At 39.2% G+C, this 27,733-nt stretch overlaps 1 protein-coding gene across 2 annotated transcripts; it reads left to right on the top strand.

Annotated features, from left to right (window-relative positions):
• Positions 1-677: 677 nt before the first annotated feature.
• Positions 678-27,733, top strand: GOLGA5 (golgin A5). 2 transcript variants are annotated; one of them, XM_020875980.2, is made up of 13 exons: positions 678-920; positions 2,999-3,575; positions 8,319-8,543; positions 9,462-9,681; positions 10,387-10,510; positions 11,969-12,172; positions 15,915-16,085; positions 18,504-18,632; positions 20,802-20,900; positions 21,632-21,857; positions 23,849-23,954; positions 25,849-25,912; positions 27,257-27,733. In XM_020875980.2, exons 2-13 carry the CDS (start codon positions 3,029-3,031, stop codon positions 27,335-27,337), a joined length of 2,196 nt encoding a protein of 731 aa, XP_020731639.2. In that variant the 5' UTR covers positions 678-920; positions 2,999-3,028; the 3' UTR covers positions 27,338-27,733. The 2 variants fall into 2 exon arrangements, with proteins under 2 accessions (XP_020731639.2, XP_020731640.2); XM_020875981.2 differs by having other exon boundaries at positions 679-920; positions 8,316-8,543.

Below are 27,733 nucleotides of genomic sequence, written 5' to 3'. Positions count from 1 at the left end.
CTTTCTTTATGTACAAAGTAAGTGTTGAGTATTTGTTGAATTACTAAATGTGGATTTTAGACTTAATTCAAATATTCAGTGAACAGCTTGCATAAAATAACTACAATACACCTGTATAAAAAGTCCTTTACTGGCCATTTCTATCTTTTGGGTCTCAGCTCAAATGTTTCCTCCTCAAAGAAAAACCGTCCCTGACCACATCATTTAAAGTGCTTCTCCCACCTCCAGTCACTTATCATCTTGTCTTTACAGCTCTGATAAAGCTCTGAAACCGTCTTATCCATCGGCTGGTTTACCTAATAAGTCTCTGCCGCTAGAAAGTAAGCTGCCTAAAAACAGAGATATCTTCTTTACTCCCACCTCCTGCCGCAGGTCTCAACACTGTCTTTCGTAAATCTAGGCGGACTGAGGAAGAACCGGTAAAAGTAAACGGCAGCAGAGACACCGGCGTCCCAGTCCTCTTAACTCCTTCCAGGCTCAGGAGGACCGCCCCTGCCCATCAAAGAGGCCCGCAGAAGGGACCGCCCCCTTGTGGGCGTGGCCTCCAATGTTGTGTTGGCCGCGTGCGGGCCGTGGTCCCAGGGAGGCGAGCAACGTCACACGCACGCAGGCCCTGCCCCTTTCCTTTCTCGCCACAGGCGGAGAAAGGGCGTGGCCAGGCGCGAGGACCCCGCAGCCGGCGGCGCTGCCGCCTGAGTCGCCTCCAGGTGGCTGCTCTAGGTTCCTGGCCGCTCAGGCAGCTCGGAAGGCACTCTGTTTTGGGGTCCTCGCTGCTCTTCCACGTCTCCCGGAAGAGTAGCTGGGCCGTGGCAGGTCGGGGACCGGGTCTACTCAACCTGAGCGCTCTCCCGGCCCGCTGCTGAGGAGGGGCGGCCCGGGAGGGTGATCAGGCTGCGGTGCAGCCGCTGCAGAGCCCTCAGGTGAGGCGGCCGCGGGGGCCCTACGGCCCGATGGGTTCCTTTGGGGCGTTAACGGCCTTAGAGGCGGGGGCGGCAGCCCCTTGACGGAGACCCTGGTCTCTCCGTCCTGCTAGGGGTTCGAGAAGAGGGAAAGGGAGCCCCCCTGGATCTCCGCGGACGTTGCTTGGTGCCCTTCCCTTTCCTGCCTCCGCGACCTCAGCCTGGTTTGGCCTGTCATCCCCCTCCGGAGGCTCAACGAAGTGGGTGGGAAGCAAAGTTGGGGGTTCCGACAACAGACTCAAGGGGACCAACCAGCTGACCCCCAGCCTACTTCCTCTGTGTTGACACCTGGCGGGCGAGCAGGCCCTGCCCCCGCCGTCGGCCGCCCGGTCCCCGTTCCACGCCCTCTCGCCCTGTTTCTTCACCTCGGTGTGGGCTATTTATTTTCTGGGCAGAATGACTTCAGAATTCCACCTCGGAAGTCTCCTAGAGTTTTTCTCTTGTCCATGGAGGAACTGCCCAGGGCCCGTCTTAACATTTAATTGGGTACTCAGTCCTAAGGCACAGGCTTTTGTTTAAAAGTCCTTTAAAACTTTAAAATGGGAGGCAAGATGTAAGAAATTATTAAGTATGTTTTGATCGCCTTACTAGGAGAGATTATTTGCCCCCTAGTTACCACCAGTGTTTACTTGGGAATAATACATACTTTATAGGGAGTTTTATATGTTTGGGAGCATGTCCCTTCCATTTTCATTTGATTTACATAAACTCATGGGCATATAATCATCCCGTTTTGTAAGGAACAGGTTTAGGGGGTGAGTTTCTTCTTGAGGTTATTCAGGAGCTGGGAGGCTAGATTGAGAAGGCAGGAGTTAAAAGTGGGTTTGGCTGACTTAGATTTGCCTGTCTGAGCTGCTGTCTAAACTCTGGGATCTTTATCTTCCGCTCCCCCCCCCCTCCTTTTTTTTGTGGGAAAAAAAGGGGAGGGAGGATATTGCTACTTAACACAGAATGTGGTTGTGAAAGTTATGTGTGCTAAAGATAATGTTTGCAGGGCATCTAACAAAAATTAATTCCATTCAGCAGTATTTATGGTGCCTACGGTATGCTGAGAATTCACTGGTGAGCAAAAGACATGGCCTTTATCTACCCACTCTCTTCTCCTTCCCCAAGAGGGAGAGATAGAGGGGGAAATACATATAAAACATGAAAGGCTGTTAGGGAAGAGAATGGTGTGTGTACAGACAATGATAGAACCTAATTTAGATGGGAAGAAAGAGCTGGTTTTGAAGCAGATGACATTTGGGTGAAGACCAAGAACGAAAGAGTTAATCGTGAAAGAATGCCAGCACCTCAGGCGAAAGAAACAGTGTGCACATTCTAGAGGTGGTTGTTGACTTTTGTTATATACTATTCTCCTATGTCATGGAAACTATTTATTTCATTATTTTGATTGATTGCGGCACTGGATAAGTACCCAAGTATATATATCAAAATGAATGGCTATGCAATCATCTTGTTTTACTTGGAACTTAGCCTAATGTGCATATGGTAGGTACAGAAAATCCAAGCTATTGGAGGTGTGTTTTAAATGTGTATATGCACACCTAAATTATCCATGATAGTGTTGTAATTTAACATTGAAGTAGCTTTTGTATTAATCAGAAATTTCTTCAAGTTTTAGCACTTTACAACAAACTTCAGAAAATTATTTTTATTTAGTTGTCTTGGAATTTTGCCATATTGTGTGACATTCAATGGCTTTTTTACATTCAGCTTTACACATTGTTGAAATAGGAATGATGGTGGTAGTGGCAGTTGTAATTATGGTAACAACAACTACTAAAATGAGTGCCTACTATGTGCTCGGCATTTTCAAAAGGTTTTTTAGTGTATTGTTTCATCTGAAAACCACCCAATAGTATAAGTACACTTATCTCCCTCATTTTCTAGGTGAAGTGTTTCGGTTAAATAGTTTGCTCAAAGTTACGTAGTAAGAAACAGGTTAGGCTTTCCAGCCTTTCTTGACTCCAAAGGCTGGTCTTAACCACTGTGCTCTGATGCTCAGCCGCACTGATCCTTTTACGTCCTTTCTACAGGTTCACCAACAGGATTATTCTGCTCCCATCATGTCCTGGTTTGCTGATCTAGCTGGAAAGGCAGAAGATCTTTTGAACAGAGTTGATCAAGGTGCTGCAACAGCTCTCAGTAGGAAAGAGAACACCAGCAACATCATTTATAGCAAAAATCCTGACTATTCTGAACTTCACCAGCAAAATACGGACTTGACTTACCAGACAGGATCTAAAACTACTTACATCTCCTCAGCTGCTGATAACATTAGAAATCAAAAAGCCACCATCTTAGCTGGGACTGCAAATGTAAAAGTAGGACCTAGGACTTTGGGTGAGGCCTCCCATCCTATTGAAAATGCATCTGCTCCTAGGCCTTCATCCCAATTTGTTCGAAGAAAAAAGTCAGAACCTGATGATGAGCTGCTGTTTGATTTTCTTAATAGTTCCCAGAAGGAGCCTACCGGGAAAGTGGAAATCAAAAAAGAAAGGGCCAAAACCCCTGTCTTGCAGAGTTCTCGGACAACCAGCGTCAGTTCTGTGAACACCAGTGTAACCACCGTCAAAACTGTTGAAGAAAATCCTTCTGGGAGCCAAAGCCACGGTAGTTAATTAGGCCTCTGTTTGTTTTAGAGTTAACCAAACTGAATGTGTTATCATAGCCTAAAATGTTCTGGTGGCATTTGTCATCATCTGGGAGGAAGACAGGGGAGGTGCTTGTTACCTCCCTGTTGGTAGAAGGGCAGGCTCTCTGAAATGTGGCATGAACATGGGAGACAGCATGGAACACTGTTAGTCAATGTACGGTTATAGTAGGGACTTTTGAATGTTGTCTGTCGGTAACTTTACCCAGAAAATTTTGAATTCTGGAAGAAAACATAATTTTGGATTTGGAAATGTCTCTAATTCATTTCTCTTTGTCATTTGTGTTATAAAAATGACAGGAGGCTGTACTTCATTTACATTCTGGATTATGAGGTTTTTGGTGTGTTTTTCCCCCTGCCTTCCCTGAGAGTAAAGCATAAGAAACTCAACTTTGATCCAAGTTGGAGAGTTGAAGGCATTGACCTAGTAGTCAACTAAAAACTTAGAATTCTGGTTTTCATTTATTTCATCTGCTATGAAATTACCTCAAAATGTACACCTTTTCACCTGCAAAAATGATATTTACATGATGATTTGGCTAATTTGTATACCTAGAAGACATTTTAAAACAACAATGAACATGATAAATTCTTGTAGGGATTCTTTATAGAGCTGATAATTCATGGTAGCTTCTTGTGTTCTTAAATGTTAAAGCCTCTTACACAGTCTTGGGCTTCCCTTGTAGCTCAGTTGGTAAAGAACCTGCCCGCAATGCAGGAAATCTGGGTTTGATTCCTGGGTTGGGAAGGTCTCTTGGAGAAGGAAATGGCAACCCACTCCAGTATTCTTGCCTGGAGAATCCCATGTACAGAGGACCTGGGGTCACAAGAGTTGGATACAACTTCGTGCCTAAACCACCACCACATAGTCTTGGCTCTTAGTGAACAAAATTTTCTTCTATTTCAAGACAAAAAAGTGGTAAAGAGATGGGTTTTGGGCTTTCAAGACAGACACATGCACTGGCAGTTGGTTTAAGTACAAGCAGTCCTAAATTTCTTCTCAACTATTTTTTGATTAATTTTACAAATGCTTATTGAGACTCTAATGGGCCAGGATACAGAATTGAATGGGTTATAGTTTATTAGATGAGATACACATGTGCACAGATAATCTACATGTAGTGTAGTAAATGCAGCAGTTGAGATATGGTCAGAGTATTGTGGAAGCATTGTCTTTTTTCTTATTGCTTCATTGATACTCTTTATATATGAAGGTATATGACAGTTCTTTCTTCTCCAGTTTTATCATATGTTTTTCCTCTTTCTGTGTCTCAGTGAACAGAAGTTCTTGATATAGGCTATTGTTGGGACTTTTGTACTTCCATATGCGTCTTACAACTTGCCAAGTGCCACAAAAATTATGTGGTCTTTTTATTGAGAGTCCATTGCTTCTATATAGATAGTTTGGTAAGAATCAGCATTTTTACAATGTAGAATCTTCTAACATTAACATGGTATAATTATTTTTTAGATATCTTTGATTAAGGTTTTGTTTCTTCCATAAAGGTCTTGCATACCTTTTGTTAGTTTTATTCCTGAGTAGTTAATGTTTTTTTAAAACTCTTATAAATAGTATGCTTTAAAATTTTTTACTTTCTGTTGGTTGCTGTATATCGGTTTATGTAAATATGCACACATGCATGCACACATACACAGCAACCTAGACACCTCTTAGGCTTCATATTTTTCTGTACATTCATTTAAATTTTCAGCAACACAATAATATCATCTGTGGATAATGACTGTTTTCTGCTTAACCATTTAATCTTTTTAAAAAATCTTTTTCTTGCCTTATTACATTGGTGAGTACTTGAAAACCAATTGTGTGTCTTGTTCCTTGTCTTAAAAAGAATGCTTTGACTGTTTCAGTTTGTGTTAGGTTTTTCTTAGATACTTTTTATCAGGTTAAGGATGTCTCTCTGTATTTCTAGTTTGAGTTTTTCTGTTGAATTTTAGCAGGTTTCCTGTAAGTATTGAGATATCACGATCTTTCTCCTTAATATTGATACATGGTATACAAATCAGTTGATTTATTTTACTTAAACCTAAAACCAAACTTAACTTTCAGTAAATGTTTGCTGAAACTCACTAGTGAAACCATTAGGGTCTGGGGTGTTCTTAGTGAAAGATTCAATTATTGATTCAAGTGATTCTCCATTTCTTTTTAAAATCTGTTTTTGGTAAGTTACATTTTTTCCCTAAGAATTTATCTATTTCATATACTTTGTGGAGGATTATATTTATTTAATTTTAGGAAAATAATGTGGTCACAGCTGAAATTTTAACACAGACACTAATCATTTATCGTAACCTTGCAGAAATCAAAGCTTGATCACAAATACTACCCGATGAATGCCAATATCTGGCACTGTGCTAAATGCTTATTTTTTTGAACAGTGCTAATGAAGTATAACTGATATACAATAAATTACACATTTTTAAAGTGTACAGTTTGATGGGTTTCAGCATCATGTACATTTAAAAATTTATTGACAATGTAGTTTATAGTGTTTCTCTCAGAAAATTGTTTTTGATCACGTCAAGCCTCTCTAGTATGTTTCTTTTCTATTTTGTTAATTTCTGGTCTTTATTATTAATTTCTGCTTTTTTAGGTTTATTTTGCTGTTTGTTATGATGGGTGCATAACTTATTAATTTCATTTTTAATGTAAATATTTAAGGCTATCAATGTCCTTCTAAATACTGCTTTAGATAATACCTTATAGGCTTGGATATATACTTAATTTCCTTTTAAAATCTTATAAAATTGAAAGTAATTTTTAAAACTCTCTCATTTTTTATTCATTAAAAATATCTTTATTTTGGAGACTTCAAATATATCAAAGTAAAGATTGGTCATTTCCCTCCACCCCCATACAACCATTTATCCAGCGATGATAATCAATAGCTTGTAGCCATTCTGGTTTAATTTATACCCTCTCATTTTCAATCTCTTTCTTTACCTCTACCCACCACAGAATTATTTTGAAGTAAATCACAGATCTCATATCGTTTCTTCTATAAATATTTTATTAACTCAATATAAGTTTTAAAAACATTCACACCATTATCACCATGAAAATGTAATAATTCCTTGTATATGTGTTAGTTGCTCAGTAGTGTCTGATTCTTTGCAACCTCATGCACTGTAGCCCACCAGGCTCCTCTGTCCATGGAATACTCCAGGCAAGAATAGTGGAGTGGGTAGCCATTCTCTTCTCCAGGGGATCTTCCTGACCCAGGGATAGAACCCAGGTCTCCTGCATTACAGGTGGATTCTTTATCATCTTAGCTACCAGGGAAGTCCCAGTAGTTCCTTGGTATCATCTAATATCTAGTCAGTATTCAAGTTTCCTTTGTCTCATCATTTTTCCATATACTGGAATGTGCAAATCTTAGTTGTATTAGTACAAATGGCTGTACCTATGGAACTCACACCTTTATTGTGATAAAGAACATTTCCTTTGCCTCAGAGAGCGCCTCATGTCCTTTTCTAGTTAATCTCCCCACCCATCCTGCAAGTACCCACTGTTACCATTTCTTTCACCTTAGGTTACTTTTGCCTCTTCTGAAACTTCATATGTTTGCTAGCAAAAAGTGAGATCATACAGTGTGACTACTTTCTTACCTGACTTCTTTTATTGAACATGTTAGTGAGATTCACTCATGTTATTGAATATATTAATTTTTTTTTTATTTTGTGGTATTTTACTGTAGTATGCATACACCACAATTTATCCACTCTTTTTTGGACATTGCGGTAGTTTCCAGCTTTTGGTTTTCGTTAATAAAGGTGGCTGTGAACATTTTTGTACTTCTGTTTGTGGGAAAATTGCTTTCATTTCTCTTCATTAAATACTCAGGAGCAGAATTACTGGTTCAGGTGGTGGGTACATGTTTAATTTAATAAGAAGCTGTGAGAACTTTTCCCATTTTCCCCAACAGTCAGTCTATGAGTTCCAGTTGGTCCATATCTTCACCACCATTTTGTGTTGTCTTTTTAATTTTAGCCATCTAGCAGGTTCTTATTGTGGTTTTAATTTGCGTGTCCTTGATCACTAAAGATGTTGAGAAAATTTTTCATTTAGATATGGTTCATTTTTTAGTACATACTTAATTTTGGGGGAGCAAGTGAAAATTGTATTTGCATCATATTTAGTAACAAATTAGAAACAAGATAAATCCAAAGCATTGAGTATATGAATTAATGAGTATACCTTTGGGTAAGGCAATATAGATTCCAGTTTGGTGTATAACAGATTGTTCTGACCTGTTATTACTCACTGCCTTGAAACCCACAGCTCTTCTTTTATGCCTTTCCATTATTTTTCAGTGTTGAAACTTCATCCTTGTTTCCAAAAATGATTCATAGACAAAAAGGAGACCAAAACCATTTTTACCTAAACCCCAGTACATAAATTATCTCTGCTTTTCCCTTTCCCAGAACTATATTCTTCTGTCTTTTCTTTATCACTATTCATTCATTGTATCCAGACTTTGAGGGTCCTTAGAAATCTAGAGACTCTATGTGTGAGAATGGAATTTCGTCTGAGGGAAGTCTCTTTAAGAATTTAAGTTGATTTTTTATGGTGTTTTAGTGTAGCAGTTAACTTGAACCAGAAGACGTTCTACCACAGTAAGCTGGGAATGCATATGTAAGGAGTGTTCCAATGTTACAAAGATGTATTTGCTTTCTTACAGCAGCCTCTCATGATTCAGATTCTGGCCACGAAGCCCACGAAGATTCTTCAAAGGAAAATGTATTATCAGATGCTGCCTGTACTGATCCCAACCCAGTGCCTAATGATGATGGCAAATCACATGAACTGTCTAACCTTCGCCTGGAGAACCAATTGTTAAGGAATGAAGTTCAGAATTTAAATCAAGAAATGGCCTCATTACTTCAAAGGTCCAAGGAAACTCAAGAAGGTAGAGCCTTATCTAAATTATACGGGGTTAGGAATGTAGCATTTCAAAAAATATACTAAAAACTTGGTTGCATTTAAACTGTTAGAAATATTCTGGATGAGACTTGTAGAACAGTATTTTCATGGAAATAGAGAGCCCAGATTTGGAAATGCTACTTGTTATCCACCTGAAACAGACCACTGGTTTATTTGGTCATCCTTTAGAAACCATGAATAGGAAGATGTATTAAGACTTGTTAAACTGACTTCAGAAGCTTCACTCTTTCCCAGGCTAATTTAGGCATAGAAATATTTCCCAGAGACCCTGTACAGTTTGCTTCTGTATTTAAAACAAAGTGATTTTTTGCTGTCAGGCTTATAATTACAGATGGTGTATAGGGTATGGAGATCTATATTGCATTGCTCTTTCTGCCCCACCAGTTTTCTAGGTTCAAAGCACATTTTTTTTTTTTTTTTGCCACAGTAATGGAAAGAAACAGATTCCTCTCCAGTGTTTATCTTCAGATTTTTTGTTTCTTTTGATCCTACTGGGGTATACATTGTCCACCCTTGATTTGGATTTGCATTCTTTCACATCTATAGCAGAACTCCCCAAATCCACTGACTGTTGTAGTCTTGTGAGCTCTCTACCGTCTACTGTTTTGGCTTCCAAATGCTTTACAAAAAAAAAATTTCTAGAAAATCAGATAACTTCATGCCCCTTTCCAACCAACTGTAGTATAAGGTATGAGTATTGGCCTTGAAAAATGGAGATCCCTCTTGGAGCAAAAAATTCAAATATATTTGTAAGCTCCTAATTTTGGCAATAGGTACTAAAGGGATTTAAAGGAGAATCTTTGTGTGCTCTGAGAAAGACATGTTTGCTTATATGGAGACATCTCCTTCTTTCTTTTCGTTTCTTTTCTTTTTTTGTTAATAGAATTAAACAAAGCAAGAGCAAGAGTCGAGAAGTGGAATGTTGACCATTCAAAGACTGATCGAATAACTCGAGAACTTCGAGCCCAAGTCGATGACCTGACTGAAGCAGTGGCTGCGAAGGATTCCCAGTTGGCTGTATTGAAAGTGAGACTCCAGGAAGCTGACCAGCTGCTGAATACTCGCACAGAAGCACTGGAAGCCTTGCAGAGTGAAAAATCACGGTAGCTAATTCTATTAATAATGAAAAAATGAGCTAGAATTTTTTTTCCATTTATTTTTATTAGTTGGAGGCTAATTACTTTACAATATTGTAGTGGTTTTTGTCATACATTGACATGAATCAGCCATGGATTTACATGTATTCCCCATCCCGATCCCACCTCCCGCCTCCCTCTCTACCCAATCCCTCTGGGTCTTCCCAGTGCACCAGGCCCGAGCACTTGTCTCATGCATCTATCCTGGGCTGATGATCTGTTTCACTATAGATAATATACATATTTCGATGCTGGAATATTTATCAGTGCACATAATGATAAACATGGTAGTCATACCATCTTGTGAAATTTTCACTTTGGAAATTTGCAACAGGGGAAAACGTAGCTTTTGGTTAATGCTGGAAATGTGTGTGATTAAAAATGGATGTATTATTTGAATCTTGAGATGCACCGTTAGCAAATTCTGAATTTAAAAATATTTGAGCAGTGTCATTAATCTTTTGACATACAATAACATGTGGTATGTGCTTGTATTTGGATGCCTAAAAATATAGATTATGGTCCATTGAAAGGGAAAAAGACTTCTCAAAGAATGCTTTAGTCAAAACCATCTTTTTATGTGTGCTAGTTTGCTGATGCTCTAAAAATTATTCTACCTTTTCGCTTGTATACATGGAAATAAGTTATTTCAAGTGATGTATTTTCCTTTAGAATAATACAGGATCACAGTGAGGGTAGTAGCCTGCAGAATCAAGCTTTGCAAACTCTTCAGGAGAGACTGCATGAAGCGGATGCCACTCTGAAGAGAGAGCAGGAGAGCTACAAACAGATGCAGGTTAGAATGGGGACAGCGGGGCACTGTTTTCTTTTTTAATACTTGTTTTTACTTACTTATTTATTTGGCTGCACTGGGTCTTAGTTGTGACGTGTGAGACCTTTAGATGTGGCATGTGGGATCTAGTTCCAGGACTGGGGATCGAACCTGGGCCCCCTGTATTAGGAGTGTAGAGTCTTAGCTGATAGACCACCAGAGAAGTCCCGTGGCTATTTTATTATTTGAATGAGGAGGAATCACTTTATATCATTCATAGCACATGTACCATAATAAAATTCTGCAGTGTATTTCGGAAAATTTTGTTTCTGTGACAAAAACTAAGTATTTGGATATTTATCTTGATCCTTGCTAAATGTATTTACTTTTATACATTGAAAATGTAAAACACTACGTAGTATTCATTAGATGCATACATCTTTTCATTTAATTTGATTGTGCAACAAGCATTACCATTATTTGATTAAAAGCTAATTTGAGGAATCTCATTTATTCTTTTTATTTAAGCTTTTGCTGATTCCAGGTTAATCTGATTCTGTTATTGTAAGAGAAAATTGTATATCATATTTATTTAGAATTATACTCAAGTGAATTTTTGCATCTAGTTTAGTGATTTTTCAGCTCTGACTCAGAGAGTAAAGAATTTGCCTGCAATGCAGTCGACCAAGGTTTGATCCCTGTGTTGGGAAGATCCCCTGGAGAAGGAAATGGCAACCCACTCCAGTATTTTTGCCTAGAGAATCCCATGGACAGAGGAACCCGGTGGGCTATAGTCCATGGGGTTACAAAGAGTCGGACACGACTGAGGGACTAACACAAACACACAGCTTTTGAAAATAAGGATAAAATATAAATAATTCTCAGAACTAAATTTAGGCTAGTAAGGAACAGACCTTGTATTCTTTAGAGTGTGCTTTTAAAGTTTCTTAGGCTAAAAAAAATTACATTGAATAGTTTAGTAGACAGTTTGAAATAAAGGAAAAATGTTAGCCATGATATTAGAGAAGATGTAGCTGTGTAGCTGTGTCTTCCATTTGTTTTCTAATAGACTTTGTAGTTTTCTGTAGACCTTTATTCATTGATCAGTTAGTATCAGATTAGACCTGGTATCCAAGTGATCAGATTCACCTGAGAAACTGATTAAAAAAAGATTTCCAAGCCCAGTCTTAGAAATTTCAATTCAGTTGAGCCCAGGGAAGGCCTTGGTTGGCTGTATTTTTTTTTTTTTTTTTTTTTGGCTGTATTTTTAACAGACTCCCTCATTGATTTTGATGCGTTGCCATGTTTGGGAACCACAACCTTAGAGTTCCGGTGCCTCACTTCCTAACAAATGAAGAACTTTTTTTTTTACCTCCCTGTTTCATGGGCTGAGCTAATAAATCTCATAAGATATCTAAATGGATGGTTGTAAACTCTCTCAAAGCAAAATGATAATGAGTATGATATAAAAATTTACCACAGAGTGAGTTTGCTACACGCCTTAATAAAATGGAAGTGGAACGTCAGAATTTGGCAGAAGCAGTTACGCTGGCAGAAAGAAAACACTCAGATGAGAAGAAGCGAGTGGATGAGCTACAGCAGCAAGTCAAAGTGCTGAAGTCCAACTTGGACTCCTCTAAGCAAGAATTAGCTGACTACAAGCAAAAAGCTACTCGAATACTCCAGGTAAGCCTGAGATGCACGTGTTTGAATGTTAAGGCAGGCCAGTTGACTGAGAGACACTCTGAAGCTCTTTGTAGATCTGTGAGGTGCTTTGTCCCTTTTGACTGGGTTGGCTTACTTCACGTATCTTGTTCTCCTTAGAAATATTATAAAAAGATGAAAGGTTTCCTGTTTCCACCACTTTTTTCCTTTTAAGAAAAAAATTCATCCTTCTACTACCTAGTTCAGGTCTTCAACCTGTCACCTTAATCACCATGATAATATCAGTGTTTGTCTTTAACAGTTGTTCTATTCTCCCCTGTTGATTCTCTTTTGAATTTTTCAGAGCGACTGGCCTAGGCCTTCTCCCGCCCTCAGATCTCCTCTCCCACCTTTCCACCTTCGCTTTAATTAATTCAAGACTGTAGGCATCTAATGTGGCTTTCAGCTTCTCTTTCCTTTGCCTTTCGTATCAGAGGGAAGACATGTCCTTTCAGTTTTTACCCGCTTTGGATAATTTTTTGCCTCTGCGTTGATTCCTTCCACCTCATTTAAGCCCATTCTCCATTAAGTCTGTCCTGTGTCTTCCTCTGTGTCTTTGTCTCTGTTGCCTTCTTCCGGCTCATCCTGCTCAAGAGCATGTGGTTACTTAGTGGAAGAACAAAGACTAGATCTTGAAACCCTTACCTATGCTGGAAGAAACATTGCCTTTGGCCCTTTTGATCACTTTGATCCACTTTTCTGTCCTCCTTCCTCCTTTCTTTAATGCCAAACTTGTCAGAATTAGGGCTTCCCTGATGTCTCAGCTGGTAAAGAATCCACCTGCAATGCAGGAGACCCCGGTTTGATTCCTGGGTCGGGAAGATCCCCTGGAGAAGGGAACGGCTACCCATTCCAGTATTCTGGCCTGGAGAATTCCATGGACTGTATTTGTATAGTCCATGGGGTCACAAAGAGTCGGACACAACTGAGTGACTTTCACTTTGTCAGGATTAGTGTTCTGTCTCCTCCATTTTAGAACTATTAACTTTAACTACTTCATGTAATTTCTGTCCCCACTACATTTCTGAAATTGTCTTCTCAAAAGTCTTTAATGACCTAAATATTTTCTGTCCTCTTATTAGTTTCCATCCACTTTGATTTTGGTAGAATATTTTGACCCTGTGAACCCTCCTACCTTCTTGAAAGTTGCCTTGTAATTTTACTTGTACGGCCTCAGCTCTGTCTTCTTTTTACTGCTGTTTCTCTTGGGTGCTCTTCTTCTGTCCTTTTTTGTTTTTCTTTCTTTCTTTGCTGTTATTCTTTCTTACTTTTCTTTGTCATATACTCTTGGTTCTGTCACTTGATGTGACTTCAGCCTGGCTCCAACCCTAACTTTCTACCTGGTTTCTAAATGCCTGCTGTGCTTCTCTTCTTGGGATATGGTATTGCAAACCCCAAATCAGCTTCCCCCTCATTCTCCTGTTTTGCTAAATAATATTGCTATCTTCCTAGAAAATGAAGCTTGAAACCATAGTGTCATTTTGACTTTAGTCCCTGCCTGCTATTGGCTAGGAACAGGTTTTTTTCTGCCTCTATGAAATATCATATCTGTCTCCTTCATACTCTTCTATCTAATTATTTGTGTTACATCAGTGTAATTTGTTAATTTATCTAAAAGGTCCTTCATTGAGCACCTAACTATTCACTTGCACTATGATAGGTGCTAAGGATACTGAGCTCAAAAGATGTGTCCTCTTTCTTAAGGGAGCATTCGATTTAGTGGGACAACACTGAGGCAATTGATATAATGAAATTATTGATATAATGAAAATATTGTTGATTTTATTATTGATATAATGAAAATATGAAAATATCGATGCAGCACTGTGGGAGCTTGAAAGAAGAAGCGGTTAACACCTGTCTGGAGATGTCAGGGATCACTGAAGATCTGTACGAACAGGAACTTGAAGGACAAGTAGGAGGACTTGTGATCGGGCAGAGATCAGAGATTTCAGATAGAACAACCTATGCCAGAGTAAAGGGGGCCCAAGGGAACATAGTATATTTAAGGGTTTACACTTAGTTCTCTGTTGCTGGGGCAACAAGTATTAGAGATCAAGAGACAGGAGGGAAGACTCAAAGACAATAGCAAATGTCAGATTGTGGAAAACCTGGCATACCAAGCAGAGGAATTTTGATTTTATCCTCTAGGTGATGGTAGGGGTGAGGTGTTAGAGAATTTGAGCAGCATGATCAGATTTGGCTGTAAGAGCTGTGGCAGCCATGAAGAGGTGAGTGGAAAGTTGACATCTAAGGTGGCATCTAGGATGATTCCAGGTTTCTGGTTTGAGTGTTCCCCTGTACTATCAAAGGGAAAACAGGAAAGACAGCAGGTTAGGGTTGAAGATTATGATAAGTTTATGGTGAGTTTGCAAAGCTGATGTGACATTGAGGTGACAGTATCAGGAAGGCCATCAGAAAGAAATGCAGGTCTGAAGCTCAGTAACGAGGTCTGCTTGTTGGCCACATGGAGGTATGGAGATGCAGATCTAATCCTGTTTGTTAGAGAAAATTTGAAAAATGCAGAAAAGCTTGTAGTCATCACCTGTAATTCTACCACATAAAAAGGAGAAACTGTTTTTGATGGAGGAGAGTTAATATTAATATTTAAGGTGAAGGTACCAATGGTCCCTGCTGTTACTGGCCTTGGATTACAGCACTTTTTCAACTAGTCTTCCCACCTCGAATCTCTTCTTCCAACTCATCCTCATGCTAGGGATCAACAAACTTTTTCTGTAAAGGGTGAAATAGTACGTATTGTAGATTATGAGGGCTGAATGTGGTTTCTGTCACATGTTCTTTGTCTTTACTTTTTTATAATCCTTTGAAATGTAAAAGCCATTCTTAGCTTAGCAGGCTGTGCAAGAAAAGGCCACAGGCCAGACCTGACCCATCAACCATAGTTGTGAACTGCTGCTTTAAAGCGCTGCCAGATGTACCCTCCTCAGACGCTTCTCCGGTCATAGCACTTCCTTATCCACTTTCTGGCAATTGGTTTTAGACTGCCAAATAAAATTCAAACATTTTAGCCTGTTATCTGAAGGCCCCCCAAAAATTGATCCTAACATGCTATCTGACCACATCTCAGAATACATTCAGGCTGTCATGCTTTTGGATTTTTATGCTTTGCACTCTGTTTACTGTACACCTTTTAAAATCTTAGCCTTTTTCCAGGACCAGTATAAGAGCTATCTTTTGAGTAAAGCCTTCTCTTCCCCAGAAGTGGTTTTTCCTGCTCAGAACTCCAAAAGTAATCTTCCTCCATCCAGCCTTCTCTCAGCTTGTGTTTACTGCCTTCTGTTGGATATTTGCCACTTCTCTTTTATTGTTAAGGCAGGGGGTACTATCTAGAGTGAGAGACATTATTTTTATTACACAGGACACTTAGCATAGTGCCAAACCCACCGTAGGTGCTCCATAAATATCCGTTGAGTGGAATATGATGGGAGGGGAAAAAGCGTAAGAAAGAATGAAGAGAAAGTTTGAGAATACTCTTGTTAATAAGTTTTCAACAGTGACGTGGTCCTGGGGACTACAGTCCAAGAACACTATACAGCAAGGCTTTGTTTCATTTTTACCCCTATGAATTTAACATTCTGTGGACTTTCTCTGATGGAGAATATAATTGAAATATTCCCATTGTGGTTTAATTGGTGTGTGGTAGATGATATTCAGTGTACAAGCTAATCTCTGCTTTGCTTATTTTTTTTTTTTTTTATGACAGTCTAAAGAAAAACTGATTAACAGCTTAAAGGAAGGATCTGGTTTTGAAGGCCTAGATAGCAGTACTGCTAACAGTGTCGAACTAGAGGAACTTCGGCACGAGAAGGAGACACAGAGGGAGGAAATACAGAAACTGATGGGTCAGATACATCAGCTGAGATCCGAGTTACAGGTAAGAGTCGTCACAGTGCAGCTTCACAGACAGCCGTTTACCTCCAGGTATTAGTAGTTTGAGAGGTGATGGATTCTGTATCTGGGGGGAAGGGTATTAGTAATGTGTGAAACTGCGGGGATATTAGTTACCAGATAGAAGTGGATCTAAAGCAGCAGGCTTCTTGTCCATTGATCGATTTACAGTTATAGGAATAAGAAACATAGGTAACCTGACTCATTTGTTCAACAAATACCAAGTATTTGCCGTGTGCCATGCATCTTCTAGGCTTAGAGTTACACAGGGACCCAGACAGAATGTTTATTTTATGGATCTAACATCCTAGTGGTTAAAAATAATTAGATTTGGGTTTACTTCTAAAACAAGGATGCTTTCTAATATTAGAATGGGCTTAGGGATGATCTTTATAGTTTCATGCATTTTCTTATAATTTATTGTTTTGTGTAATTAATATATTTAATCTAAAGGTAAAATTGGGCCACTTATTTACCTTAAACAAGGGGTCTTTGACATAGGAGGGGCCTCTGAGGATGAGAAAGATAAAGTGTGGGATAATGAGCCTTCTGTTTTTAAAAAAAAGAAAAAAATTGTCTGCCAAGAATGTTTATCCATGCATCAACTTAGGAAATTATTGATTTTTTAAGATGTACATGAACAACAGTGAAAAGTGCAGAAGTGGTAAGAATGGGCTGGCTTGTCTAGGGTATAAGCTTGACTGTCCGATCTAGATGCAGATCCTGTATCCTGGCTTTGGCGCTTAATAGATCTGTTACCTTGCAGCAGCACCACCTTTCACTGAGCCGTAGTTTCGCCTCTGTAAGTTGAGAGTAAGGTTCTATAGGGAACCTACGTGTAAAGGGCCTTGCATTGTTCCTGACACATAACAGGCTCAGTAAATAGTAGCTGCTGTTATTTCAGAGTTTTTTTCTTATTATCCTTTAAATTTTAGGATTTTTTTTTCTATAAATAATTTTGAATTCCAAAGACTTCAGTCCCGTGAATTTGAAATTGAATAAACACTAAACTTTTTGATATTTTCATATATATTTTTCATATATTCCATGTCTTTTTGGTGAGATGGAAAACATGATTTGTTTTAATATCTCATCCCTACCCCAGCATCACTGATGACATTGACACATCTCTACCCTTTCTCAAGAAGTTTATGAAGCTGATAATAAGGGCCGTAGTATTAGGTCTGGCAAAATGGAAGAATTGGTAATAATTGTAGTAGCTGTCATTTGCTGAGCACTAATGTGCCAGGCACTGCACTAAGCACTCGACATATATCCTTTCATTTCTTCCTCCTTTTAACCCCTTGAAGGAGATGATGGATTCTCATTCTATAGTCTGAAGAAATCTAGGTGTGGAGAAGGAGAGTAACTTGCTGTGACTCGTAAGGTGGCAGAGCCAGGATTAGAACCCTGGTCTGTCTCATGCCAGACTCTGTACCCTTAACCACACTGCCCACCTCTTGAGAATTTGTCTGATTTAGCAAATTGATAACAAAAATTAGTCTACTTTCTACTAACCCCAAAAATGGTAAGGAAAAATAATTTAACCTATTGCTGTTTCCTGCTGCATCCACACAGTAGTGTGAAAGAGTATTTTACCTTGATTATCTGGGAGTATCATTAATTTATCAGTTCTTTTCAAATGATATGTGAAGTGTGCAGAGTTTGTGGAGTTGAGCATATATACACAGTGTACCAAAAGATAAAAAGCAAAACTGAGATGCCAGTTTTTGTCTCATATAGTACTATATGAACAAACTTAGGCTTACCCCATAGAGGGAAAATACAGAAACCTAAAGCAGGGTTCTTGCCACTAGTGGATTTCGCAGATAGTCTAGAAGGTGGTTTTGTAATTTGAAGAAGTGAGAATAGTGACACCAAAGGAAGAAGTTAGAAAGAGAAATATGGGAAGATGTGGAAATAGAGACTAGTAATAGAACTAAAAGAAAAAAAAGAAAATAATATGCTAATTTCAGGTGATACGAGAAAGAAGTTATATTTTTACTGTCTGTTGATTTCTGATAACCTACACATGTACAAAAACTAATTATAATCTACAGTTTTAGGGGACTAAGGCAGTGAAGTCCTTCTTGATGTTATATTTCTATTTCTCTTGAAATTGTTAGCTTTTGAACAGAGAGCGAAATCTCCCAGTGAGCTGCAGTCTGCTCATACCCATTAAACCGAATGGTTTCTGCCGCAGCATCCTGTTCATTTCTCTCACCGTTTGCTGTGTTACATAATGAAGGGTCAGTTTATGTGCTCCTTCTAGGCTGTGTCTGTCTCGTTCATCTTTATCCCTCTAGCGCCTGCGGAGCCCCGTTCACAGCACATAATGACCACTCAGTAAATACTGAGCTGAACAGTTCATTATTGCTTTCACATGTAATGTTCGTCTTTTTAGGATATTGAGACTCAGCAGGTGAGTGAAGCAGAATCAGCAAGAGAACAATTACAGGATCTGCAAGACCAAATAGCCGGGCAGAGAGCCGCTAAACAAGAGCTGGAGGCAGAATTGGACCGACAGAAGCAGGTACGGATTTTTGATTGAGGATTCCCAAGGAAGGCTGTTCACCAGCAGTCATATGAGGTGATTTCTCGTAAAGCAGCTTACTGAAATGCTTAGAGCTTGAGCTCAGAGGTCCCTCCGACCTTATTACTACCCCACCCTCCTCATTGTTTGTTTTTTTTAACAGATGAAATTTTGAGACATAGAATGACTTTGAGACTTGCCTAATATACAGCTAATTAGAGAATAGAATCCAGGATTCCTGTCCCAGAGTCCAAAATTCTTTCTACTGCTCTGTCTATATTTTATTGTATCTTCTTTCAGAGTGTGTATGTTAGAACACTTAATGACATCAGTTGATTTTCATCTTTTACCACATTTTACTTTCTAGAAGCAATAGTAAATTTTATTTCCTAGAAATAGAAATATGACATTAGTGCCATTATAGACTGCTCTTTCTGTTTGAGAAAAAAATGCTTGTCACAGGCTGTTTTACAAATCATGCTTAAAATTATATTTCATTATTCAATTAGCAGTTGTCTGCTCTCCAAGCCAAATCATATTACTTTAATGTACTTATATGATAGTTTCAGTATTAGCAGAGTTAAACATGTTTATAGCCACATTTTCACAATAAGAATCTATATTTAATATTCATAACATTTATAATTTACTGAGTAACATTATTATAGGTACTTAGTATACATTATCTTATTTCATCTTCACAATGAAATCACTGTGCTTTTCATTTTACAAAAGAGAAAGCTGTTTGTGTATTTCTCAGTGCATCACTTAGAACATTATAGCTTTGCCTATTTATATTCTTTTTAAGAATTTTTTCATTAGGATATATCATTTCTGAAACTGGTTCTGTTCTTAAAGATGTGTTTGTTTTTATTATGAAAGTGATTGTTTCCTGAGTAGTAAGAGAAAAATTCACTAATAATCTGTAGGGTACATCATAGACTGTCTTAGGTAATTTAGTTATAGGATTAGCTGTCCTTTCAGAAATTGCATTTTAATTTACTTAAGTCTATATTAAAAGGCAAGAATTTGATGTTCTTGATGGTTAGTGAGATAACTAATTTTATTATGACCCATGGTTTTACCACTCCACTTCTAGTGCCCTTGTCTAAGATGAGGCAGTTAAGTAGAGGAAAGTGGAGCTGAATGTAGCTCTAGGCTGTTTATTTAGTAATCAGATGTTCTGGATGGGAAGTACTTAATCTTGGGATCAAATAGTCCTTAAAGTAACTTAAGTACTTTCAGCCTTAAATTTTGTGCTAGCCTAGAGCTTAAAAGAAACCAGCAAACCTTCTTATAAATTGCGATTCCCCTACCTCAATACTGTCCTCATTTCTTCTTCTCACTTAGCGCAGTTTTTTCAACCTGTGCAGTGAGCAGGTTGAGTCCACATCACATGTGCTTCTTCATTCAGCTCGCTTTGCTTTGTCTGCAGTTACGTGATGCTTCTGAAGGCACCTAGTTAACAATTTACTCTTTCTTCCCTATCATCGCTTTACTCTTTAATTCTGACCTGACCCTTACTGATTGTGTCCATTGTACAGACTAGTTTGGTGCAGTTGTTAGTGAATTTGGGGGTATTTCTTTTTTTCCCTCTCTCGTTGTTTCATCAATGATGAAACAAAACAGTTGCAGGATACTGCCTAATAAAAATAAGCCCATGAAAAGCTGCTCAAAATCATCAGGGAAATGCAGATTGAAACCACAGTGTGATTGCACTACACGCCCCCATAATAGCCACCCTCACAGAGACTGGCAGTACCTAATGTTGGAAAGGATGTGGGAGAACTGGAACTCTCTCATCGTCCTGTGGGAATGCAAAATGGTACAGGTATTTTGAAAACCATTCAGAAAATAGTTTGGCAGGTTTTCTTCCAATATGGTAGGCATTCACTTATCATAGGATCAAGCAGCTCTGTCTCTACATAATCTACCCAAGAAAAAAGGAAACATATGACTAATAAAAATATGTGCTTAGATAGTCTATCATATACAGATGGATACATCATGCTGAAGTGTTAGCTTTTCATCCTATCTCTTTAAGTCTGTTCAGTATATAGGCAGCACATAATGATGGAGTGGTTACTTTGTGCGGGCACTGTTCCAGGTACTGGAGATGACATGGGAAGCACTGGTTTAGCTTTTGTTCATTTGTGCCTCACTGTGTAGGAATTCCGCTATATAGAAGAAGATCTGTATCGAACAAAGAACACGTTGCAAAGCAGGATTAAAGATCGAGAAGATGAAATTCAAAAACTCAGGAATCAGGTATGAAACAGTATTCACAACTTGAGGAAAAGGTATCATTATAAAACCTATGCTTTTTTAAGGATACATTAAGACTCCCCCCACCCCCCATTTTCACCCGAGTCCTATTTTTGGAATCATGGTATGTTATTTTCAACCTGATACAGAATTTTCACCTAATGCCATTTGACTCTGCATTTGCTCTGTTCTTAGGCTTGCTTCTTATACTAAGTATATTGTAACCAATCATCCAAGGAACGATTAATTACTCTAGAGTTTCATATCTTCTAACCTCATCGGTGGTTTTGCTGATTGCCAGTATTATAATTGTGGTTTCCTGAAAAAATCCAGTGATAAATCTTCTTACTAACAGGTCTTTCATTAAAGTTACTGACTTTTTTTTCAGCTGAAAATGCAAAACATAAAAAATAACATGTGCCTCCCACTCACACGCACTTACACATATAAAACCAAAACAGAAGTTTCACAAAATAATACCTTATGTGCTGTGCCCTCTATGTATTACTCTGTTCTATTGTTGTTTTTGTAAGTGGCGACTGTGACCCACCAAATTGATTTCCTGACCCCCTGAATAAGTTAGAAAATCGCTTCTATAGATGGTGAAAAAATTGTAGAGTTTTGAGAAATCGCTGAGTGCCATGGATTCCCTGCAGGAATGTAGTAATGTGGTCTCTGTGGTGTTCTGTGCCTTTTGTTTGCTATAGTAATCTTAGGAACACCTTGCCTTTCAGCTTACCAATAAAACTTTAAGCAACAGCAGTCAGTCCGAGTTAGAAAACCGACTCCATCAGCTGACTGAGACTCTCATCCAGAAGCAGACCATGCTGGAGAGTCTCAGCACAGAGAAGAACTCTCTGGTCTTCCAGCTGGAGCGCCTCGAGCAGCAGATAAACTCTGCTGCCGGAAGCAGTAGTAACGGGTCTTCTATTAACATGGCTGGAGTTGACAGTGGAGAAGGTAAAAAAAGGGGGGGGGGGCGGCCCAGGGCGCGGGGAGTCCCCAAGCAATATTTCATTGCTTTAATTTCCAACGTTGCTAATTTGAACATGATCTGAAGAGTGACAGAAATACATTTTTGTTTAAAAAGAAGCTTTGTCCAGCAGAACACCCACTTTTCTCCTGATGTGAGGCTTGATCTATATGCTGTTTGATATGATCATTAGAGAACTGGACAGCGGGCTGATTAATATCCCTCACTGGTTTGGAACCTGGAGAAGGAGGTCCAAGGACACTTCACAGGCTGTCAAGGACAAATAATTCACCTGAGAGGGGCTTTCAGGACTCTTAAAAGTAAAAGTTGGTTTAAAAACCGTAACTGTGAATATTAAAGTTAATATATAGTCAGTCACATGAGTATATCCATGCTTTATAATTTAAGTAGAGAAGTATGTAGATTCTCAAAATACATGATCAAGAAGAATGTTGAAGATTTTAGTATAAACTTCAGTCGAAGTGCCTACTCAGTATCAGGTGCTGTTGCAGAAATACAGTGGTCAGCAAAAGAGGCCAAAATCTCCGTCCTGTAGATCTTACATTCTGGTGTCATGGGGGACTACAGGGGAGGTGACATACAGTGAACAAGTTATGTGAGATGGTGATGCATGCTAAGACAAAAGTTAAACAGGAAAGATGTACAAGGTGCCGGGTGTAAGGATGGGCTAATAACTCAAATAGGGTGATAAAGGAAGACCTCATCGAAAAGGCAGCATTTTATTGAAGTCTCGAAGTAAGGTGGTAGACTATGAAGAGATCTGCAAGAAAAGTATTCCAGGCAGAAAAAAGAGCAGGTGCAAAGGCCCTGAGGCAGCAGTGTAACTGGCACAGTGCAGGGGTCAGGGCAGCTGGGGTAGACTGAGTGAGGGGGCAGACCTTGGGAAGAGGCTGTTGAGGGCTGTGTCAGGACTTTCACTCTGAATGAAATAGGAAGCCATAGAAGGGTCTGGAGAGGGGTGGCTGAGCTGGCCTATCTATGTTAACAAGATGTCTCCGGCTGCTGTGCCAAGAATAGACTGCAGAGCACGAAGCACTGAGGCAGGGAGGCCAGGGAGGGACCATGGTGTTAACCCATGTGAGAGAGGTTGGTGACTCAGACCAGAGTGGGGACGGTAGGCATGGTTCAGGGTTTATGTGAAGGGAAGCAGATAGAATTGCTGGCAGATCAGATGTAGAGTTTGAGAGACAGAAGTCAAAGTGTTCGGAAAGATGGAGTATTTATGCACTTAGACGGGGAAAACTGCAGGAGGAGAAGGTTGGCAGCAAGGGCAGGAAGTCAGGATGATGGTTTGGGGCGTGCTAGGTAGAGGTGTCCACCAGACATCCACATGGAGATGGAACGGGTACTTGGACGAGTCTGGAGTTGGGGGTGGCCTGGGCTGGAGATACAGATTTGGGAGTTACCAGCTTTGTAGAAAGAGTGTGCATCCTCATTTTTGCTGGCCCAGGAAGAAAATGTCCATTAGCACAACTTCTTGACAACATTTGGTATACTCTAATTTTTTATAATTTCATGGGAAAATAATTTTCTTGGTTTTTAAATTTTGACTTTTGTGGGTATGGAAGTTTAAATATTTTAACTTTTTAAAAAATGTTTTCATCTTTGGTTATATCACTTAAAAGTTGGCCTTAAGAACTTCTTCCACATGTAATATAATGTATGAAAGGGAAAGTATTAGTCGCTCAGGCATATCCGACTCTTTGTGACCCCATGGACTGTAGCCCACCAGGCTCCTCTGTCCATGGGATTTCCCAGGCAAGAATACTGGAGTGGGTTACCATTTCCTCCTCCAGGGATCTTCACAACCAGAGACTGAACCCGGGTCTCCCGCATTGCAGGCAGATTCTTGGCCATCTGAACCACCAGGGAAACCTGATATAATGTATGTTCAACTGTAATTTTGTTAGAAAATTGATTTAGTGTCTGTACATTAATTATTTTCTTATTTAAACAGGCACACGTCTGCGAAACGTTCCTGTTCTTTTTAATGACACAGAAACTAATCTGGCAGGAATGTATGGGAAAGTCCGCAAAGCTGCTAGTTCAATTGACCAATTTAGGTAAGCCGTGCCAGTATCAATGAACAATGGACCGTATTTTTATAACATTTTCCAGTGGTTTCATAGTGAGTCCTGTCCAGCAGAGCTGATATAATTATTCATTTATTTACCTACCTACTTAACTTACTTCTATGGCACTTAGCTTGTGGGATTAGCTCCTATGCCAGTGAACCCACACCTCCTGCAGTGGAAGCGTGGAGTCCTAACTACTGAGCTAATGGGGAATTCCCACGCTGATGATTACCTTACTCCTTTCATGATATTTCAGTGTCATGAAATTTCTTTAAGAAGTCTGCCAGTGCCTGTATTTTATTGAAGGAGATTAACCCTGGCCATTTCTCTCCTTTCTATAGTAAACTCTAAAAATTCATTAAATTTCATTGAGAAAGCCTCTGTCATGTGAATACATCCATTTGAACATTCTATCTCCCTTATCATATGATTAGAGTAAAAGATGCTATATATACAAATGAATAGTACTGCTTTTAATATATACTATATAAATAGCATAATTTATATATATATATGTTATGTATATTTATAAAAAAAACTTTTTATACCAGCAGTCATCCACCTTATAAAGAAAATGTTTTGCCAGTGTATGTATATCACCTTGAAAAGGTTTATGTCTAAATAACCTAAACTCTCTGGCCTTTTAGTTTTTGTAATTAAACATAGTTTAAATGAATTATTGCACAATAGAGCAATATTTTCTTACCTTTTTGTGTCAGAATGGAGCTATGGTGTTAAAAATAAGGAGGACGATTTACTAATTTTGAATTCCTGAAGCTATGGGCTTTGGATGCCATAGTTACTATCTCCAAATTATTGAGCACATCTATTTCAACTATTGAGTAATTCAACATACATACTAATTTTTAGAGAATATATATGCAAGGCATTGTGCTAAGGATAATGAAAGAAGCAGAAGGTCTTGGAAGAAAGGTGTATTTGTACATGTATTTGTCTTAGGGAAAATATGTTCCAAAAGGCATGAGTAGTAAGATCTGAACATCATAATGCTTCCCACTCTTACTTGAAGTGTTTACCTGGATTTCTATAATTTTGAACCTTTTAGAAGTATGTGTCCATGTAAAAGCTCCCAGATTAGCTATATAGAGGTTAATTCCACCTGGACTCTTTTTTCCTGTTCATGTGTTCACACTTGCCTTTGGTTCCTAAAAGAAAAATGATTGCTAAAGGGACCAAGTTTGCCGTCTACAGATGCAGCTAGAGAGAAGTGATAAACAACATAGATCTAGCACTTCCCTGGTGGCACAGTGCATAGCAATCCATCCACCAGTGCAGAGGACAAGGGCTCGATCCCTGGTCCAGAAAGATCCCACATGCAGCAGAGCCTCTAGGCCTGCGCGCCACAGCCGCCGAGCCCGTGTGGTGCAGCTACTGAAGCCCGTGTGCTTACAGCCCGGGCCCCGCAGCGAGAGAAGCCACTCTGCCCGCAGCCCTCGCAGCGCCGCAAAGCGTAGCCCCCGCTCGCCACGGCCAGAGGAAGCTACGCAAGGCACCAAAGGCCCAGCACAGCCAAATAGATGGATAATTAATTTTAAAATAATTTTTAATGTTTTATTAAAAATAAATAGATCTAGAATATTCATATCGGAAAAAGAATGAAGAGAAGTAGCTTGTGCTAAAAGTGTAGCAATTGCCAAATAACAATAAAAGTATTTTTGCTCACTACTGTGATATTTTATATGGTTATTACAAGTAATCATTTAGCAGTCTACTATAAAACAAAATTAATCTTTCTCTTATGGTGGCCACACAGTTTAAATGAGTAAAGTTTTAAAAACAAAAAATATGAGACATTAGCACAGACATTATCACATGTGTGTTGAGTGTAACTCCTCTCTCTCCACCCCCACCCCTCACACAGCATCCGTCTGGGGATTTTTCTCCGAAGATACCCCATCGCACGAGTTTTTGTGATTATATATATGGTAAGTAAAGTTGTTTGAGGAAACAGTGCTGCATTTGATTTTTAACTAGTTTTTTTCAGTCGCTCATCTTTTTTGACTAAATGTTTAGCAGTCAGTTTTGAAAGAGTATAGAATTCATCCCTGATAACTTCTTTTTCTTAAAGTATGCAAGTAAAGTCAGTCATTCATTATGTCTGAAAAATAAATTGCTCAAAGGCTTTTCCTATAATAAAACTGTAGGGCAGTTTAATAGTTACGTGTATTTCTAAGCCTCTCAAATGATAAAAATACAATACAAAACAATTGACTTCACTTATAAAAATACAATACAGAACAATTGACTTCATTTTTATCTTGAAGTAAAGTTTATTTCCATACGTTTTGCTTTATTTCCTAAAGGGATCTCAAAGTTAATGTATATTCTTTTAGATTTCTTAGCTCTAATAAAATGCTTATCATAGTTTGGGTTGCTATGTCTTATCTTCTGTGAGCCTACTAACTGTTCTGAGTGGGGTTGTCTAAAAGCAGTTGAACTGAATTAAGACAGGCAGTTTTCTTGAGAAGAAATAAAAGCACACCTAGAAATTTCTCCCTTGTGATCCACTAGAGGGAAGAGTTACTCCTTTAAATAAAAAGTTTTTAATTTGAGAGGGACGGGTAGTAGAGCAAAAGGAAAAAAAACTGAGTAACATCAGAAAGGATTCAGAATATGCCCACATCTGGGTCGGGAGATTATAAGGATCACAGGCACCCTCTATGAGCATGAGATGCGCTGTTGCCCATCTGGTGTGCGAGGCGCTTTGTGATGGAACCTCCTCATGTCAGCACCACCGTGAGGGAGTTAGTGAAAATCTATCACTGCAGGTCCTATGCTGGACCCTAAGTCAGCCTCTGAAACCTGACACATTATTCTCATCTCCTCTTCACCAGATCATGGCTAAACCCCCTCTCAAAATATCAACCATAACTCTGTTATAACAGAGACCCGTTCCAACCAACGTCATGTATATCTAACACTTTTAATCAGGCCATCTCCTCTGTATTGTAATCCCTTGATCGGTTAGTTATGTGTACATGCGCATGTTATGAATGTGTTCACGACTTTGCTCCTCTCAGCTGAAAATGCTGTGGCTGATATCGTTGCTCTTTCTCACACTTCACTGTACTCACTAGCTCACTTGACTGCATTTCTTCCTTGTTTCTCCCGTAAGCGTGTGCTGAGTGCCTGCGGGGCCGCAGACAGAGGAACAGCAGGACACGGACACACGAGCCATGGCTCCTGGCTCAGTACACTCATTACACTCGGTCGGCCTTGGGGAGGGCTGATTTGTTGGCTAATCCGTAGGTGGTTTTTTCTTTCTTTAGGCTTTGCTTCACCTCTGGGTTATGATTGTTCTGTTGACTTACACACCGGAAATGCACCACGACCAACCACGTGGCAAATGAACTGAGCCTGGTTGATTCAGTGATCCGTCATCTTTCTGCAGACCTGGGATCTGTGGAAGAGTCACTTGCCTAAAATTCCTGAGAGGGGCGTGCAAGATTATTTTATCACTACAAGTATTGAACTTTTAAAGTTATTGTACAAGTACTCTGCTACCCAAATTTTCCTCTGATTTCCTTTGAATGGTAAGAGTTTCTGAAACAAAAATAACTTAACAAGGTCAGCTCTGCTTTTTCTGAGGTCAGCGGCACGGTGTATATATGTACACAAAGAGATACTGGGGTTGGACACCTCTGGCCAGGCTTCCTGTATTTTAGGTGACACTCATTATGGGTTATAATCAGGGAAACTAATTGTATTTAGTGATATAAATAAAATGTTTTCTTTTTGATAATTCA

The sequence above is a fragment of the Odocoileus virginianus genome, chromosome 16, assembly GCF_023699985.2.
Source record: "Odocoileus virginianus isolate 20LAN1187 ecotype Illinois chromosome 16, Ovbor_1.2, whole genome shotgun sequence".
NCBI lineage: Eukaryota > Metazoa > Chordata > Mammalia > Artiodactyla > Cervidae > Odocoileus > Odocoileus virginianus.
This window is presented reverse-complemented; position numbering and strand designations above follow the sequence as displayed.